Here is a 14,989-nt window from a genome sequence, read left to right as displayed (position 1 = left end):
CCCCCTTTTATATGGCTCAGTGGTGAGTGTCCCATCTTCCCTTTATGTAGCTCAGTGGTGAGTGTCCCATCCCCCTTTTATATGGCTCAGTGGTGAGTGTCCCATCCTCCTTTTATATGGCTCAGTGGTGAGTGTCCCATCCTCCTTTTATGTAGCTCAGTGGTGAGTGTCCCATCCCCCTTTTATACGACTCAGTGGTGAGTGTCCCATCCTCCCTTTATGTGGCTCAGTGGTGAGTGTCCCATCCTCCTTTTATATGGCTCAGTGGTGAGTGTCCCATCACCCTTTTATATGGCTCATTGGTGAGTGTCCCATCCTCCTGTTATATGGCTCAGTGGTGAGTGTCCCATCCTCCTTTTATATGTGGCTCAGTGGTGAGTGTCCCATCCCCCTTTTATATGGCTCAGTGGTGAGTGTCCCATCCTCCTTTTATATGGCTCAGTGGTGAGTGTCCCATCACCCTTTTATATGGCTCAGTGGTGAGTGTCCCATCCCCCTTTTATATGGCTCAGTGGTGAGTGTCCCATCCTCCCTTTATATGGCTCAGTGGTGAGTGTCCCATCCCCCTTTATATGACTCAGTGGTGAGTGTCCCATCCTCCCTTTATGTGGCTCAGTGGTGAGTGTCCCATCCTCCCTTTATATGGCTCAGTGGTGAGTGTCCCATCCTCCTTTTATGTGGCTCAGTGGTGAGTGTCCCATCCTCCTTTTATATGTGGCTCAGTGGTGAGTGTCCCATCCTCCCTTTATGTGGCTCAGTGGTGAGTGTCCCATCCTCCCTTTATATGGCTCAGTGGTGAGTGTCCCATCCTCCTTTTATGTGGCTCAGTGGTGAGTGTCCCATCCTCCTTTTATGTGGCTCAGTGGTGAGTGTCCCATCCTCCTTTTATATGTGGCTCAGTGGTGAGTGTCCCATCCTCCTTTTATATGTGGCTCAGTGGTGAGTGTCCCATCCTCCTTTTATATGTGGCTCAGTGGTGAGTGTCCCATCCTCCTTTTATATGTGGCTCAGTGGTGAGTGTCCCATCCTCCTTTTATATGGCTCAGTGGTGAGTGTCCCATCCTCCTTTTATATGTGGCTCAGTGGTGAGTGTCCTATCCTCCTTTTTATATGGCTCAGTGGTGAGTGTCCCATCCTCCTTTTATATGTGGCTCAGTGGTGAGTGTCCCATCCTCCTTTTATATGTGGCTCATTGGTGAGTGTCCCATCCTCCTTTTATATGGCTCAGTGGTGAGTGTCCCATCCTCCTTTTATATGGCTCAGTGGTGAGTGTCCCATCCTCCTTTTATATGGCTCAGTGGTGAGTGTCCCATCCTCCTTTTATATGTGGCTCAGTGGTGAGTGTCCTATCCTCCTTTTTATATGGCTCAGTGGTGAGTGTCCTATTCTCCTTTTATATGGCTCAGTGGTGAGTGTCCCATCCTCCTTTTATATGGCTCAGTGGTGAGTGTCCCATCCCCCTTTTATATGGCTCAGTGGTGAGTGTCCCATCCTCCCTTTATATGGCTCAGTGGTGAGTGTCCCATCCCCCTTTATATGACTCAGTGGTGAGTGTCCCATCCTCCCTTTATGTGGCTCAGTGGTGAGTGTCCCATCCTCCCTTTATATGGCTCAGTGGTGAGTGTCCCATCCTCCTTTTATGTGGCTCAGTGGTGAGTGTCCCATCCTCCTTTTATATGTGGCTCAGTGGTGAGTGTCCCATCCTCCTTTTATATGTGGCTCAGTGGTGAGTGTCCCATCCCCCTTTTATATGGCTCAGTGGTGAGTGTCCCATCCTCCTTTTATATGGCTCAGTGGTGAGTGTCCCATCCTCCCTTTATGTGGCTCAGTGGTGAGTGTCCCATCCTCCTTTTATATGGCTCAGTGGTGAGTGTCCCATCACCCTTTTATATGGCTCATTGGTGAGTGTCCCATCCTCCTGTTATATGGCTCAGTGGTGAGTGTCCCATCCTCCTTTTATATGTGGCTCAGTGGTGAGTGTCCCATCCCCCTTTTATATGGCTCAGTGGTGAGTGTCCCATCCTCCTTTTATATGGCTCAGTGGTGAGTGTCCCATCACCCTTTTATATGGCTCAGTGGTGAGTGTCCCATCCCCCTTTTATATGGCTCAGTGGTGAGTGTCCCATCCTCCTTTTATATGGCTCAGTGGTGAGTGTCCCATCCCCCTTTATATGACTCAGTGGTGAGTGTCCCATCCTCCCTTTATGTGGCTCAGTGGTGAGTGTCCCATCCTCCCTTTATATGGCTCAGTGGTGAGTGTCCCATCCTCCTTTTATGTGGCTCAGTGGTGAGTGTCCCATCCTCCTTTTATATGTGGCTCAGTGGTGAGTGTCCCATCCTCCCTTTATGTGGCTCAGTGGTGAGTGTCCCATCCTCCTTTTATATGTGGCTCAGTGGTGAGTGTCCCATCCTCCTTTTATATGTGGCTCAGTGGTGAGTGTCCCATCCTCCTTTTATATGTGGCTCAGTGGTGAGTGTCCCATCCTCCTTTTATATGTGGCTCAGTGGTTAGTGTCCCATCCTCCTTTTATATGGCTCAGTGGTGAGTGTCCCATCCTCCTTTTATATGTGGCTCAGTGGTGAGTGTCCTATCCTCCTTTTTATATGGCTCAGTGGTGAGTGTCCCATCCTCCTTTTATATGTGGCTCAGTGGTGAGTGTCCCATCCTCCTTTTATATGTGGCTCATTGGTGAGTGTCCCATCCTCCTTTTATATGGCTCAGTGGTGAGTGTCCCATCCTCCTTTTATATGGCTCAGTGGTGAGTGTCCCATCCTCCTTTTATATGGCTCAGTGGTGAGTGTCCCATCCTCCTTTTATATGTGGCTCAGTGGTGAGTGTCCTATCCTCCTTTTTATATGGCTCAGTGGTGAGTGTCCTATTCTCCTTTTATATGGCTCAGTGGTGAGTGTCCCATCCTCCCTTTATATGGCTCAGTGGTGAGTGTCCCATCCCCCTTTATATGGCTCAGTGGTGAGTGTCCCATCCCCCTTTATATGACTCAGTGGTGAGTGTCCCATCCTCCCTTTATGTGGCTCAGTGGTGAGTGTCCCATCCTCCCTTTATATGGCTCAGTGGTGAGTGTCCCATCCTCCTTTTATGTGGCTCAGTGGTGAGTGTCCCATCCTCCTTTTATATGTGGCTCAGTGGTGAGTGTCCCATCCTCCTTTTATATGTGGCTCAGTGGTGAGTGTCCCATCCTCCTTTTATATGTGGCTCAGTGGTGAGTGTCCCATCCTCCTTTTATATGTGGCTCAGTGGTGAGTGTCCCATCCTCCTTTTATATGGCTCAGTGGTGAGTGTCCTATCCTCCTTTTTATATGGCTCAGTGGTGAGTGTCCCATCCTCCTTTTATATGTGGCTCAGTGGTGAGTGTCCCATCCTTCTTTTATATGTGGCTCATTGGTGAGTGTCCCATCCTCCTTTTATATGGCTCAGTGGTGAGTGTCCCATCCTCCCTTTATATGGCTCAGTGGTGAGTGTCCTATTCTCCTTTTATATGGCTCAGTGGTGAGTGTCCCATCCCCCTTTTATATGGCTCAGTGGTGAGTGTCCCATCCCCCTTTTATATGGCTCAGTGGTGAGTGTCCCATCTTCCCTTTATGTAGCTCAGTGGTGAGTGTCCCATCCCCCTTTTATATGGCTCAGTGGTGAGTGTCCCATCCTCCTTTTATATGGCTCAGTGGTGAGTGTCCCATCCTCCTTTTATGTAGCTCAGTGGTGAGTGTCCCATCCCCCTTTTATATGACTCAGTGGTGAGTGTCCCATCCTCCCTTTATGTGGCTTAGTGGTGAGTGTCCCATCCCCCTTTTATATGACTCAGTGGTGAGTGTCCCATCCTCCCTTTATGTGGCTCAGTGGTGAGTGTCCCATCCTCCTTTTATATGGCTCAGTGGTGAGTGTCCCATCACCCTTTTATATGGCTCATTGGTGAGTGTCCCATCCTCCTGTTATATGGCTCAGTGGTGAGTGTCCCATCCTCCTTTTATATGTGGCTCAGTGGTGAGTGTCCCATCCCCCTTTTATATGGCTCAGTGGTGAGTGTCCCATCCTCCTTTTATATGGCTCAGTGGTGAGTGTCCCATCACCCTTTTATATGGCTCAGTGGTGAGTGTCCCATCCCCCTTTTATATGGCTCAGTGGTGAGTGTCCCATCCTCCCTTTATATGGCTCAGTGGTGAGTGTCCCATCCCCCTTTTATATGGCTCAGTGGTGAGTGTCCCATCCTCCCTTTATATGGCTCAGTGGTGAGTGTCCCATCCCCCTTTATATGACTCAGTGGTGAGTGTCCCATCCTCCCTTTATGTGGCTCAGTGGTGAGTGTCCCATCCTCCCTTTATATGGCTCAGTGGTGAGTGTCCCATCCTCCTTTTATGTGGCTCAGTGGTGAGTGTCCCATCCTCCTTTTATATGTGGCTCAGTGGTGAGTGTCCCATCCTCCTTTTATATGTGGCTCAGTGGTGAGTGTCCCATCCTCCTTTTATATGTGGCTCAGTGGTGAGTATCCCATCCTCCTTTTATATGTGGCTCAGTGGTGAGTGTCCCATCCTCCTTTTATATGGCTCAGTGGTGAGTGTCCCATCCTCCTTTTATATGTGGCTCAGTGGTGAGTGTCCTATCCTCCTTTTTATATGGCTCAGTGGTGAGTGTCCCATCCTCCTTTTATATGTGGCTCAGTGGTGAGTGTCCCATCCTCCTTTTATATGTGGCTCATTGGTGAGTGTCCCATCCTCCTTTTATATGGCTCAGTGGTGAGTGTCCCATCCTCCTTTTATATGGTTCAGTGGTGAGTGTCCCATCCTCCTTTTATATGGCTCAGTGGTGAGTGTCCCATCCTCCTTTTATATGTGGCTCAGTGGTGAGTGTCCTATCCTCCTTTTTATATGGCTCAGTGGTGAGTGTCCTATTCTCCTTTTATATGGCTCAGTGGTGAGTGTCCCATCCTCCTTTTATATGGCTCAGTGGTGAGTGTCCCATCCCCCTTTTATATGGCTCAGTGGTGAGTGTCCCATCCTCCCTTTATATGGCTCAGTGGTGAGTGTCCCATCCCCCTTTATATGACTCAGTGGTGAGTGTCCCATCCTCCCTTTATGTGGCTCAGTGGTGAGTGTCCCATCCTCCCTTTATATGGCTCAGTGGTGAGTGTCCCATCCTCCTTTTATGTGGCTCAGTGGTGAGTGTCCCATCCTCCTTTTATATGTGGCTCAGTGGTGAGTGTCCCATCCTCCTTTTATATGTGGCTCAGTGGTGAGTGTCCCATCCTCCTTTTATATGTGGCTCAGTGGTGAGTGTCCCATCCTCCTTTTATATGTGGCTCAGTGGTGAGTGTCCCATCCTCCTTTTATATGGCTCAGTGGTGAGTGTCCTATCCTCCTTTTTATATGGCTCAGTGGTGAGTGTCCCATCCTCCTTTTATATGTGGCTCAGTGGTGAGTGTCCCATCCTCCTTTTATATGTGGCTCATTGGTGAGTGTCCCATCCTCCTTTTATATGGCTCAGTGGTGAGTGTCCCATCCTCCTTTTATATGGCTCAGTGGTGAGTGTCCCATCCTCCTTTTATATGGCTCAGTGGTGAGTGTCCTATCCTCCTTTTATATGGCTCAGTGGTGAGTGTCCTATCCTCCTTTTATATGGCTCAGTGGTGAGTGTCCTATCCTCCTTTTATATGGCTCAGTCGTGAGTGTCCCATCCCCCTTTTATATGGCTCAGTGGTGAGTGTCCCATCCTCCTTTTATATGTGGCTCAGTGGTGAGTGTCCCATCCTCCTTTTATATGTGGCTCAGTGGTGAGTGTCCCATCCTCCTTTTATATGTGGCTCATTGGTGAGTGTCCCATCCTCCTTTTATATGGCTCAGTGGTGAGTGTCCCATCCTCCTTTTATATGGCTCAGTGGTGAGTGTCTCATCCTCCTTTTATATGGCTCAGTGGTGAGTGTCCTATCCTCCTTTTATATGGCTCAGTGGTGAGTGTCCCATCCTCCTTTTATATGGCTCAGTGTTGAGTGTCCCATCCCTCTTTTATATGGCTCAGTGGTGAGTGTCCCATCCAGGTTTTTATGGTTACATGTTTTAGTGATATAACAAACCTCTGGGCTGTAGTTGTTCACTAAACACCTGGTGGGAACATCATAGATCTCCTGAGGTCCAGTGGGAAGGAGATGTCGAGGAATGTCATACTCGTCCTGTGGTTCTGGCTTGGGCGAATCATACACATAGACTTGACCTTTCCGAGTAGGAAGAACAACCTGTACAAGGAAAATCACATCAAAATTATATAAATTCATAAATCGAAGATCTCAACATGAATCACTTTATTAAAACAATATACGGTAAGTAAAGAAAATTCACAAATTCGGATTTACCAAAGAGTTTATACACAGTTTGGAGGTCCTGGGTTGTGGGTAGGTAACTAGCAGCCAAAATACATTTCTACAAGGAGTTCAATATGCAAATTGTCTCTTCAGAGAGGAAGAGGACTTGAACTCTATAGCGCCACCTATTGGAAGCAGCAATCCTACAAGTCAATATCAACCCTTTAACAAGCCTTGCCACATGACTTAGGATAAAAGCCAAACCAGAATCCCAATTTTCAGACAGGGTCATTTAAGTCTCCTCATACTGAAATGCCAGGTCTGTCATGTCACTCTTCATAAAACTTACACCTTAGATCCCAGTTTTAGCCTCTGACCCAGCTAAATCATATCTCATACTTTGCACTGATGAGGGGCAACACTCTGAAACACATGTCTGCAAATTAAGCTTCTAATTTGGCTTTTATTCTAAGTCATATGGCAAGGCTTGATAAATTGTTGATATTGACTTATAGGATTGCCAGTTCCATTAGGCAGCCCTAAAGTTCTGGTCCTCTTCCTCTCTGAAGAGACTATTTGCATATTGAGCATGCAAGGCCTTTAAGTCTCCTCATACTCAGACCTGGCATGTCAATCTCCACAAGGAGAAACCTTACCACATGGATGAAGTTCACACATTTGTGTGGTCAAATGTAGTGTAAATTATCATTGCCACCACTAGATGGAGACACATTACAACACAGAAAACCCCGGCCTCCATCCATAGAGGTGTATGGATTAGGCCTGAGTTCACTCTCTACTGGAGTTTCACAAAGTTCCCTGCAGCCCTTATTGCTCAGGCACAGTAGGGTTTATTCCTTTCATTATACCAGACAATTTGTTATTTTATGGCAAGTTATTTCAGAAATTATAAAAATATGCAAGAGAAATAAATACATAAATAAATACCTAAATAAATTAATATTATTCTGTGATGCATAGGGGTATATAATCTGAAACGGAAACAAAAATACTTAGATACATCCTCATGTTACTGTGGATTTGCAGTGCAGTTTTCTAAAGATTTCACCCCTTGATGCTGAATATTCATAGTACAAATTGTAATAAAAACTAATATGCAGCAGATTAAAAAAAAAAAAAAAAAAAATCCCACAAGTGAATTCAGAAATGGCGGCTACTTTCATCTGAAGAAGTTTCTCTTTTCCATGGAGAATCTGCAGAATTTCCATCTCTCGTGTAGGTACCTTAGAAGTAAGGTCAAAAACCATGGCTTGTTGTAGAGGCTGGCAGAACAGGCACTTGCCTAGGGGTCTCTTTATCAGGGGCCACCAAGGACCGGACACAAAAAGGAAGTAAACCTTTCCTGACCGTTGGGGACCTCACCATTAACCCCATCAATAACTGGGTTTTATCGTTATCAGTACTTAGGCTACGTTCACATTTGCGTTCTGCCGGGCTGCGTCGGGCGCAGCCGCGGCGACGCATGCGCCTTGCGCCCCTATATTTAACATGGGGGCGCATGGACATGCGTTTGCATGCGTTTTGTGATGCATGCGTCTTTTTTGCCGCAAGCGTTAGGGCGTCCAAAATCCAGCAAAAAAGGACGCATGCGTCGCAAAACTATGCGTTTTTGCATGCGTTCTTGTTTGCGTTGTGCGTTGCGTCGCCAACGCAGCAGCGCACAACGCAAATGTGAACGTAGCCTTAACTCACTATTCGAGTAGGGCCCTGTGGCAATAGAGTATATTGGACAGATTTTGGGGGGCATTGGTTGCAGTATTGTGGGGGAAATACGCTATACGACAGTGTTATTTGGTCACTATATAATACTATTATTTAAATATTTAATGAGTGTATTATTTAGGCATTATATGGCGGCATTATTCGGTCACTGTATTGTGTGGGGTGTTATTTAGCACTGTATGGAAGTATGGAGTCATAAACATTCAGGTACAACGGGCTTACAGTATCTATCTCTGTTATATATACAGTATGTTCACTATATAGATAGATAGATAGATAGATAGATAGATAGATAGATAGATAGATATAATGTAAAAAACTAACTCAAAAATCCAATGAAAAACCACAAATAACCTAATTTAAATAATAGGGTCAGAAATTCTGCAGCATCAAAAACTCAGCAAACGCTAATCGTGGGACGTAGCCTTAGGCAACGGTCACACATTCAGTATTTGGTCACTTTTTTACCTCAGTGTCTATAAGCCAAACCGGGAGAGGAATAATCAGGGGAAAAGTATAATAGAAACACGTCACCACTTCTGTATTTATCAGCCACTGCTGGTTGTGACTTACAAATACTGAGGTAAAATACTGAGGAAAATTACTGAGGTAAAATACTGACCAAATACTGATCGTGTGAACGTGGCCGTACTGTTGCAGATTGTTGGTGCAGATTGTACGCTTCATTGGTTTGGGACAAGATTCCTATACTCTACCGCAGAATATAAGGTTTAATAAGTAAATCCAGTAATAAGCAGCAGAGAAATGACCTGTAAAGAGAAGGCGTCCTCAGCATTTACTGATATGAATGCGCCATGACAGAATTACATGTTCTTGCTTCAAAGGGGAGAGCGCCTTTAATGTCAGCCATGTGCTTATTATAGGACAATGACCGAGTGGTCAAATTACCTATAAGAAGGCGGCTGAGGGGGCCGCTGCTTTCTAGCAATTCTAAACAAAGTATTTCCACCCTGTTATTCCAAGGTATCATAAAATATTAATAGTGAGAGCATGAAAAGATCATGGGGGAGGGGGACATGGATGGAGGGCCTTTTCCACAGACTTGTAGGGTTTAGCCAGGTGCCCCGGGGGTCTCTTATCCGGCTATTAGCACAGGAGTCCTGCGTATTGCTTTGTCAGGTAGACATTTCTATTATACCACTTGTCTTTATTAGGTTACCAGAACAAAGCGCAGTGCATGGCTAAATAGCCAGCCATTCCCATCAGCCGCCCTCAGGTTACCATAGCAAACACATGGAGTCACTGGGAAGCCATAGCACTGGTGCATGCAATGCAGCTGGCACAGGCCAAGACACATGCGGACCACCCAAAGTTGGACAGGCAGGATTTGTAGCGAAAACATCAGAGGTTTACATAAAAAAAATCACCATCTTGTTCACCAACATTTGCTATAAGAAAAGGTGTTTGCTCCCCCTGAGCTGGCTGTGCGAGCTATAGGAAGAGCACTGGTGCAAGCATGGAAGTCACTGGGATCAGGCGTGCCCACTGAACTGGGCACTTTCATCTGTGCCAGATGAAAGAGTTAAATCTACCCTGAAGTGTGTGGTTTCGATGCACTTTCTTTTTACCGCCCCCGATCTTTGATATTACTTGATATCGGCAGCACCCAAAAACAGCATTTTCATTCTTCACCATCTACCTTGTACCATCTACCTAACATTTGTAGGTAAATAGGGTCACCATGCTGGCCGGCCAGCTAACGGGAGAAGATGAACTTGTTTCTTCCTGGGAGCCCCTGACTTCAGTTATGGGTGCATGCACCGGCTCTTGGCACCGACTGCAAGCACGCCCTGGTACTATGATTGACAACTGACTTTGCAGCACATCTGTGTAGGGCGAGCTGTCAATCAAACTGCCGCAGTGTGCTTACAGGTGCAGCTATCAGTATTGGATCTGACCACTGAGCCAAGGTACATATTTAGTTTTAGTTTTTTAATAAGGATTGTGATATGAAAAAGAAACCTTGACAAAACGGTAGGCCACTTTGTGATGATAGTTTCACTTTAAAGGGGACCTGTAACCTGAAAAAAATGCTATTAACCTGCAGATATGGGGTTAATCTGCAGGTCAATAGCGTTGTGAACATGCCGGTGCCAGCACTTGACCCACACTATTGGGAGGAAATTAACTTTATTCCTCCCAGTAGCATTCTGGTTTCAGTAATGGGGGCGACACCAGTCTCGGGTTCAGTCACAGCTCTGTGTATAGTGAGAGGCGGACAGCAGATCAGCATTAGAGCCGGCTGTCAGTCAGTGCCAGCCCTACGCACTGACAGCAGATCAGCATTAGGGCCAGCTGTCAGTCAGTGCCAGCCCTACGCACTGACAGCAGATCAGCATTAGAGCCGGCTGTCAGTCAGTGCCAGCCCTACGCACTGACAGCAGATCAGCATTAGGGCCGGCTGTCAGTCAGTGCCAGCCCTACGCACTGACAGCAGATCCGCATTAGGGCCGGCTGTCAGTGCCAGCCCTACGCACTGACAGCAGATCAGCATTAGAGCCGGCTGTCAGTCAGTGCCAGCCCTACGCACTGACAGCAGATCAGCATTAGGGCCGGCTGTCAGTCAGTGCCAGCCCTACGCACTGACAGCAGATCCGCATTAGGGCCGGCTGTCAGTCAGTGCCAGCCCTACGCACTGACAGCAGATCAGCATTAGGGCCGGCTGTCAGTCAGTGCCAGCCCTACGCACTGACAGCAGATCAGCATTAGGGCCGTCTGTCAGTCAGTGCCAGCCCTACGCACTGACAGCAGATCAGCATTAGGGCCGGCTGTCAGTGCCAGCCCTACGCACTGACAGCAGATCAGCATTAGGGCCGGCTGTCAGTCAGTGCCAGCGGCGCATTTACAGCTGCCGCTCTTTATACACAGAGCAGTGGCTGAACCTGCGCAGGCACCTCCCCCTTGACTGAAACCGGAATGATACAGGAGGAATAAAGTTAATTTCCTCCTGGCAATTGCCGGCTAAGTGCCGGCCTGAGACAGGTTCAAAATGCGATTAACATGCAGATTAACCCCACATCTCTAGGTTAATAGTGTTTTTTTCAGGTGACAGGTTCCCTTTAAAGTGACACTATCATCACAAAATGGCCAACCGTTTTGTCAATGTTTTTTATTTCATATCACAATCATTATTTTTAAAAAAAGAAAAGGTACTTGGCTAAATGGTTAGATCTTATACTGATAGCGGCAACTGCACGCACAATGCAACAGCAGGGTGGATCTGCGATTATCACTGGTGTTTTGTAGTGTGGAGTCCTGGGTTCAAATCCTACCAAGGACAACATCTGCAGGGAGATTGTATGTTCTCCCCTGTTTGTGTGAGTTTCCTCCAGGTTCTCCCTTCTGCACTCCCAAAGACATACTGATAGGGAATCTAGATTACAGTGATGAAGATGTCTGCAAAGTGCTGTGGAACATAATGGCGCTATATAAGTATAATAATAAATATTGTAAATCAGTGTCCGTACAGTGCTGTGGCCATTTGGGGGCACAGAAGAAGGGGGGCCCAGGAAGTCAATGTCTGTACAGTGCTGTGGCCATTTGGGGGCACAGAAGAAGAGGGGCCCAGGAAGTCAATGTCTGTACAGTGCTGTGGCCATTTGGGGGCAAAGAAGAAGAGGGGCCCAGGAGGTCAATGTCTATACAGTGCTGTGGCCATTTGAGGGCACAGCACAAGAGGGGCCCAGGAAGTCAATGTCTGTACAGTGCTGTGGCCATTTGGGGGCAAAGAAGAAGAGGGGCCCAGGAGGTCAATGTCTATACAGTGCTGTGGCCATTTGAGGGCACAGCACAAGAGGGGCCCAGGAAGTCAATGTCTGTACAGTGCTGTGGCCATTTGGGGGCACAGAAGAAGAGGGGCCCAGGAAGTCAATGTCTGTACAGTGCTGTGGCCATTTGGGGGCAAAGAAGAAGAGGGGCCCAGGAGGTCAATGTCTATACAGTGCTGTGGCCATTTGGGGGCACAGAAGAAGAGGGGCCCAGGAAGTCAATGTCTGTACAGTGCTGTGGCCATTTGAGGGCACAGAAGAAGAGGGGCCCAGGAAGTCAATGTCTGTACAGTACTGTGGCCATTTGGGGGCACAGAAGAAGAGGGGCCAAGGAGGTCAATGTCTGTACAGTACTGTGGCCATTTGGGGGCACAGAAGAAGAGGGGCCCAGGAAGTCAATGTCTGTACAGTGCTGTGGCTATTTGGGGGCACAGAAGAAGAGGGGCCCAGGAAGTCAATGTCTGTACAGTGCTGTGGCCATTTGAGGGCACAGAAGAAGAGGGGCCCAGGAAGTCAATGTCTGTACAGTACTGTGGCCATTTGGGGGCACAGAAGAAGAGGGGCCAAGGAAGTCAATGTCTGTACAGTGCTGTGACCATTTGGGGGAAAGAAGAAGAGGGGCCCAGGAAGTCAATGTCTGTACAGTGCTGTGGCCATTTGGGGGCACAGAAGAAGAGGGGCCCAGGAAGTCAATGTCTGTACAGTGCTGTGACCATTTGGGGGAAAGAAGAAGAGGGGCCCAGGAAGTCAATGTCTGTACAGTACTGTGGCCATTTGGGGGCACAGAAGAAGAGGGGCCCAGGAGGTCAATGTCTGTACAGTGCTGTGGCCATTTGGGGGCACAGAAGAAGAGGGGCCCAGGAGGTCAATGTCTGTACAGTACTGTGGCCATTTGGGGGCACAGAAGAAGAGGGGCCCAGGAAGTCAATGTCTGTACAGTGCTGTGGCCATTTGGGGGAAAGAAGAAGAGGGGCCCAGGAATCGTTAGCAGAAGTGTGCAAAAGGAGACTACCAACATAATTTATCTATAGAACCAGAGAAACCGGAAGAATGATTGCAGAAACCTCTATATACTGTATCAGAATGGAGAATGGGAGAATGGGTTGTTCCTCAACAAATGTGTACATTTCTACCAGCCCAACTCAGATGGATGGGACAGGCACAAATACTTTGCATGCAGGCTACTACATCTTGCCATCTGCCTCTGATATGAGTATACGGCCACAAAATGAAGGACAGTGGAAAAATGTAACTGAGGGAAGAGCGAGCAAGTTCATTCTTGTACATTCTGTACTGAAGAGCTGAATATTAGCACCACATAGATTATTCCGGCTGAATGGGGATAATCCTTGTGTGGAGTTATTGGCGTATCCACAGACACCCAGGGAATTTACTGTGCAGATACAATCAGATATCCTAAGAGGTCTCCTTCCATGACTTTAGATTAGTTTCCAAGAGCAGTAATTTCAGGGCTGCCTGAGTACTAAGTTCTTACAGGTAGTAATCATTCACATGGTGAAGCTCGGGCAACGTTTCGCTGACATTTCATTTACAGCTTTGGCGGCATACTTTATGTTCTATCTGGTGCAATCGTGGACCGTGACACATCCATATCATTAATAGATGGCACCAGGTACATAGCTGGATCATCATGGCTCTGGGATTTCCATATTATTGCCCACCCCAAGACCTTCTTTATGGCATTAAACCTTACGATAGCCTGAAGGTGCAACGTGAAAGGGCAGCGAAACATCTCCTCTTACTAAACTTGTGTGTTGAAGGCTCAAACACCTAAACCCTACCATCTCCTCCTACACGTCCAGATTTTCTAACATCTCCAATAAAGTTGCTACCAGCTCTTGGACGTCACTTTTTCTTCCAGCTGACGAGATGAAATCAGCATTTCCCTGGAGGGTCCCATCGCCGGTGTCCACACCCTCCACACCCAGCATTGTGTCACATCTAATTCTGGATGTAACTTTACACTGAATACAATGCCGGCTGCTTCATCCATAACACAGAATCCTTTATTACACTAAAGTGAAAACACACAGCACAAGATAACTGACTGCAGCAGGAGCCTCCCCCCTCTTCCCTGTCTGTAGTAGGGAGAGGTTTGCTAAGCCATAACCCCTTCATAAAGAGGGATGGCATTTGCCAAACATACAGTTAATCAGCAGATTAAAGGGAATCTGTCACTAGGTTTGTAGGGTCTGAGACCCTGATTCCAACGATGTGTCACTTACTAGGCTGCTTGCTGTCATTTTGATACAATCCCTGTTTTTTCTGCTGCAGATTTAGCAGAACTCTGAATGCCGAGCTCTGTATAATCTTGCCCACACCACTGATTGGTAGCTTTCTGTGGACTCTATACATTGACAGAATGCTACCAATCAGTGATGGTGCCGAGGTTATACAGAACCGCTGACTAGGAGGCACCTAGTCCTGTAGTGATAATCTCCTGCTGATAAAACACTGATTTTATTCAAACTACAACAAGCAGCCCATATCGCTGGAATCAGGGTCTCTGCCCCTACAATATGTTGCTCTCAGCTTACAGATTCCTTTTCACCCTGGTGTTCTTTTGCAGGATTTCTACATGACTGATTGTTTTGGGATCATACAAACTAACAAACAGTGAGGATAACTATACTTCATTTTTATTTTCACATTCATTTCTAGGTTTACAGTTCCCCTAAAGCAGGAAAATGACCAGATTTTTCTGGGCATGAAGTTGTTGTGTTGCAGTTGGCGATGACACTAATCAATAAGACGCCATCACAGAGCTCGGCGCTGACTTGGTGATGCCATGTAATTACATTTCCTGACAAGGAAGACATGTTGATTCATTGTAGCTACCAAATGTAATCTTACGTTTGTAGGCTAGGCACACATTACTGTCTTACCAAGCTGATCGCGCCCGCTGTCCCTGAATGCCCTGTGTCACCGTCGGGGCTCTCTCACACTGGCGGATAAATAGGGCGAGTGCAATACGATAAAAAATGGGATTGCCTCGGACCAATGTTATTCAATGAGGCCGCACAGATCTGCGTATTCTCTCTCAACTGTACTCGGCATGAGAAAAAAAGTCACAGCATGCTGCAATGATGGGGGTGAGAAAAAAAAATTTGAATGCTGTATTTAGCTTCT

General features: G+C 47.1%; 1 protein-coding gene across 2 annotated transcripts in view; it reads right to left on the bottom strand.

Moving 5' to 3' along the window:
* BCAR1 (BCAR1 scaffold protein, Cas family member) overlaps positions 1 to 14,989 on the bottom strand; it is a 155,193-nt gene that overhangs the window by 22,071 nt on the left and 118,133 nt on the right. For both annotated transcript variants that reach the window (XM_069740499.1, XM_069740500.1), the window contains exon 3: positions 6,084 to 6,242. In XM_069740499.1, the coding sequence (XP_069596600.1) occupies positions 6,084 to 6,242 (159 nt within the window). The remainder of the gene's footprint in view (positions 1 to 6,083; positions 6,243 to 14,989) is intronic.

The sequence above is a fragment of the Ranitomeya imitator genome, chromosome 9, assembly GCF_032444005.1.
Source record: "Ranitomeya imitator isolate aRanImi1 chromosome 9, aRanImi1.pri, whole genome shotgun sequence".
Classification (NCBI taxonomy): domain Eukaryota; kingdom Metazoa; phylum Chordata; class Amphibia; order Anura; family Dendrobatidae; genus Ranitomeya; species Ranitomeya imitator.
Note: the sequence above shows the minus strand (reverse complement) of the source record. Positions and strands in the feature narration are given on the sequence as shown.